Below are 4227 nucleotides of genomic sequence, written 5' to 3' on the forward strand. Positions count from 1 at the left end.
TGTTATCTAAGTTACTTGAAAATCAAAATGTAAATTTACCGTTGGCTAAGGAAAAGAAAATAAAAATGCCAAGAGTAATTCTATTATGCTAAAAATGCTAAAGATTCAAGTATTTTGCATGAAGGAGATAATGTACATCTTAAACCTTATGTTTTAGGCAAAAAGGACTGCGTAAAAGGAAAAGTTCGTTACGGAACGATTAGATGATAGGTCTTATCTAATTGAAAGTGAAGGCAAGCTGTTTAGAAAGAAGAGAGTTCAGTTGAAAGAAACCCGAAGTGATGTGTAAATAAGATTCACTTTTTGTTCATGAAATGTTTATTATCACTTGGAAGGCATCACATGACAATGATAATATCTGCAATGAAAGATAGCACATGAGAAATAAAATGGCATTTGCATCGGCAGTCAAAATAAATTCAATATGAAATTACACTGACACCTAATAGCATATGTGAGTCAGTTAATAAATTCACAATATACACAGCTAGCTAATGAACCATTTGCTGCTAGCATATAATAGATAATAAAGTTTAGCTAAAGTCTATAGACAATAATACTGTACCATATATGCAGCGAGTAAATGAGCTGCCAAACTGAAACACCATTTACTTACATCCTCACAAATGAGTGCCAATGTATAGACGACGCAATACACAAATGAAATAGGATCCTATAAGGCACATAATGTATAGACGACACAATACACATAAATGAAATAGGATCCTATAATGCACATAAATGAAATAGGATCATATAATAATCATAACATGTACAACAGATATGAATAGACAATCCTCTACCTCCTCCCAAGTTTTTATTGGGTACTAATAAGAAAACTCAAAAACAAAACTGAACATGTTAGAGCAATATATGAAAACTACTTTATAAAAGCATATTAGCTATGTGGCTATGGAGCATAGCTGAATGAAAAATATATTATCATTAAGATAAATAAGGGGTAGAAAAGTATTGGTCTGCAAAAACGAATCAATACGTATTACAATCATAGTCAGTCAAGTAGGCAGGCTTTTTGCGCAGCCTCTGAGGATGATCCGGAAGGGTACTTGGGGGAGCTTGAAAGAAATTATCAGGAGAAGCATCAGGGTGTGCATCATGTAGTGCTGCGTCAGGTGCCTGTGGGTGGTGAACAGGTGTTATGGGAGTTTGAGGACGTGGTGATGGGGGTGGTGTGGCATCTGTGGGAGATGTAGGCGCAGGGTATAGCAATTCCAGTCGATCAGTAGAGTGCGGTTCTGTATCAAGTTCTGGTGGCGGTGATGGGCGTTGAAGTGATTTCTCGTGCTGGGGAATTGGGTATCCAATGGTTAATCGAGGTCGTCTTGGAATAGCAGGGATGTATTTCCTCAGGAATTGTCTGTTGCAAAGAGTAGTCCTTCCAGAGCCATCGACCCTGACAATGTACTGATCGAATTGATGCACTTCGGACACAGCGACTGTTTTATCCCATTTTAATGGGTTCGAGCCTGTCTGGTTTTGGAATCGGACGTTGTCGCCAACTCTCAATGGCGGGGGCCGCTTTGTGTGCTCGGTCCAGTACTCAGCCATTCTCATATGGCGATTCCGGAGTGCTTCCTCGCGTTGTGCGAGCGTGCTTCTCCAAGTGGGATGGGGGTTGTATTTTCCTGGCAAGATGGGGATGAAATCCTTAATGGGCCTTCCGAAGATACACATAGTTGGAGAAACTTTGGTTTCTTTGTCAGGGGTATTTTGGTATTGAAGGACGGTGCGCTGAAAGGCATCGATGTTCAGGTTTCCTGTGGGCCCAGTGTTGTCGGTGAGCAGTCTTTTCGGTATTTTAACGCCGACCTCTGCCCTATAATTAGAATGGGGAAAGTAGGTTGAGGCAAGACGATGGTCGACCCCCCAAGCCTGAAGGAAATCTTGAGTAATTTTTGCAGAGAACTCTGGGCCACCATCAGAAGAAAGCTCATCTGCGATTCCATATGTTGCTAATATCCTCCATAGACTGTTGATAAGCCCAGTGGCACCATCTGCTGCACGTTCGATGACAGGCCAATTTGAATACCTGTCCACTACAACGAGGTACTGTTGTCCTTTGTAGTGGAAAAAATCGGCACAAATATGCTGAAATGGATAGGCAGGAGGGTTTTGTGGATGTGGGGGAAGGGCGGGTTGGGAAGGTGCAATGCGGTTACAGTGATAACAGTTCATACGTGTGTCTTGGAGATCTTTAGAGATGCCGGGCCAAAATACAGAAGAATCTGCTCGTGCTGTCATCGAGGTGATTCCCTGGTGAGCCGCATGAAGGGCTTGGAGTACTTGTTTACGAAGAGTGGGGGGGGGGATCACAATTCTGTCTTTGTAGATGACTACACCGTCTACAGTATACAATTTGTGGCGGAACTTATGGTATTCGTGGAGATGCGGTGGTACGTCATTCTTAGTCTCGGGGATGGCATTTTCAATCAGTGAGATCAGATGTTGAAAGTCCGGGCAGCTGTTAGTTGCAGTTTGAACTTTGTCCCCCGTCACTGAGCCAAGGGTTTGCAGGGATGTAACATGTGCACACTGCAGGGCAGAGTCGATATCATCCTTTATCTCATCACTGCAGGAGTGCATGGATGCGATGTTGTCCTGCAAACGTAGTTTCATTGGAGGACCATTGCCTGTGGGATGTCGTGAGAGCGTGTCAGCTGCTTTGTGTTTTGTACCAGGAACATGGACCATTTCGAAGCGGTATCGTAGTGTCTTTTCTTTTAAGTTTCGAAGGCGAGCGTTGGAGATGTCTTCAAAAGATCGATCACCAAAGATTTTAAGTAGGGGCTTGTGGTCCACTACGATGAACAAGCTAGGGCATCCAAGGACGAAGAATCTGGTTTTGTTAAGGGCTTCCACTACAGCCAAGGCCTCTCCTTCAATGGGTGCATAGCGAGACTCTGCTGGGTGTGTGAATCTACTCCCAATTAAGGTGGTTTTCCAGCCCGATTTGCAGCAAAATGGCCGGGTTGGTGTGCACAGGCAGTGTTTTTGGGTGAGCCAGAACCCAATGCCTGATTTGGACCAGTCGGTAGCAAGGCATGTTGGTTTTTCTTTATCGTAGATCTGGACGACCCTCTTGATTTCGTCGATGATGTGATCTTTGGATTCCTCAAAAAGGGTGTCCATGTGTCTGTCCCAACAGAAAGGGTTGCCAGGGCGCAAAAAGTTACGAAACGGGGTCATGCGTTTGGTCATAGAGAAGGCAAAAGAGACTTGATTGATGAGGCCAAACCAGGAGCGCACGTCGGTTATGTTTTTTGGTATGGGGAAATCGCGTATTGCAGACAAATATTTCTCACATGGCCGGACGCAATCTGGTGTGATTTCAAACCCCGCAAACTGGACAGTGTTAGCTGAAAAAACAAACTTGTCAGGATTTAAAATGATACCATTATGACCACAAATATCTAACCATTGTACTGTCTGGAAGAAACTCTCCTCTATGTTGTCTGCCCAGAGCAACGTGTCATCGATGCACTTGGTTTTGTTCGGGATATGACCGACCAGTTCATCGTATCGTCTGGAATAGCCGTCACCAGAAGCTATGTATCCTTGTGGGGCCGTGCAATACCTGTAGCGGCCCCATGGTGTGGTGAATGTTGTTAGGTGACGGTCTTCGGGCCGTAGCGGTACGCTGTGGTATCCATTCCAGGCATCTAAGACGGTTTTACGTTTACCTGCTGGCACTGCACGAGCTTGATGGAAAGGGGATGGTGCGTGGTGTGTTTCGCGAGTGGCATGGAGGTTGAGGGCTTGCAGATCTACTGTGCGACGTGGTTTACCATTCTTCTTGGCGCAAACTACCATACGGCCCATCCATGTGACAGGCTCGCCTATGGGCACCTGTTCGAGGACTCCTAGGTTTACATCCTGGTCCAGTCCTTGTTTTACATCATCCTGCCAGTGAAGGGGAACCGGTATAGGGGTATGTACCGCTACTGGTTCAGCATGTGGATCAATCATTAATTTTAACGAGGGTCCTGACATCATGGGTAGCTTTTGGTGTTCACATGTATTAAAAGTGCTGGATGCGTAGTGCTCTAGGAGGAACTTCTGCAAATTCTCTCTATTAGCCTCCGTTGCAGCGAATGGTAACTTTTGGGGTGGTGGTGGGGGGAGTTGTCTCTGGGGGCATGAGCATTCCTCTGTCTGAATATTAGTCGATGATGTTTCCTGTGTCGCTTCGCCAATGCAGGGGAAGGT

At 44.9% G+C, this 4227-nt stretch overlaps 1 protein-coding gene across 1 annotated transcript; it reads right to left on the bottom strand.

Annotated features, from left to right (window-relative positions):
• Nucleotides 1–990: 990 nt before the first annotated feature.
• LOC137639548 (uncharacterized) lies at nucleotides 991–3150 on the bottom strand. Its single transcript, XM_068371814.1, has 2 exons — nucleotides 2361–3150; nucleotides 991–2057 (listed from the first exon to the last, which is right to left on the bottom strand). The coding sequence occupies exons 1-2, from the start codon at nucleotides 3148–3150 to the stop codon at nucleotides 991–993; spliced, it is 1857 nt and encodes a 618-aa protein (XP_068227915.1).
• Between the last annotated feature and the right edge of the window lie 1077 nt (nucleotides 3151–4227).

The sequence above is a fragment of the Palaemon carinicauda genome, chromosome 4, assembly GCF_036898095.1.
Source record: "Palaemon carinicauda isolate YSFRI2023 chromosome 4, ASM3689809v2, whole genome shotgun sequence".
In the NCBI taxonomy this organism is placed as follows: domain Eukaryota; kingdom Metazoa; phylum Arthropoda; class Malacostraca; order Decapoda; family Palaemonidae; genus Palaemon; species Palaemon carinicauda.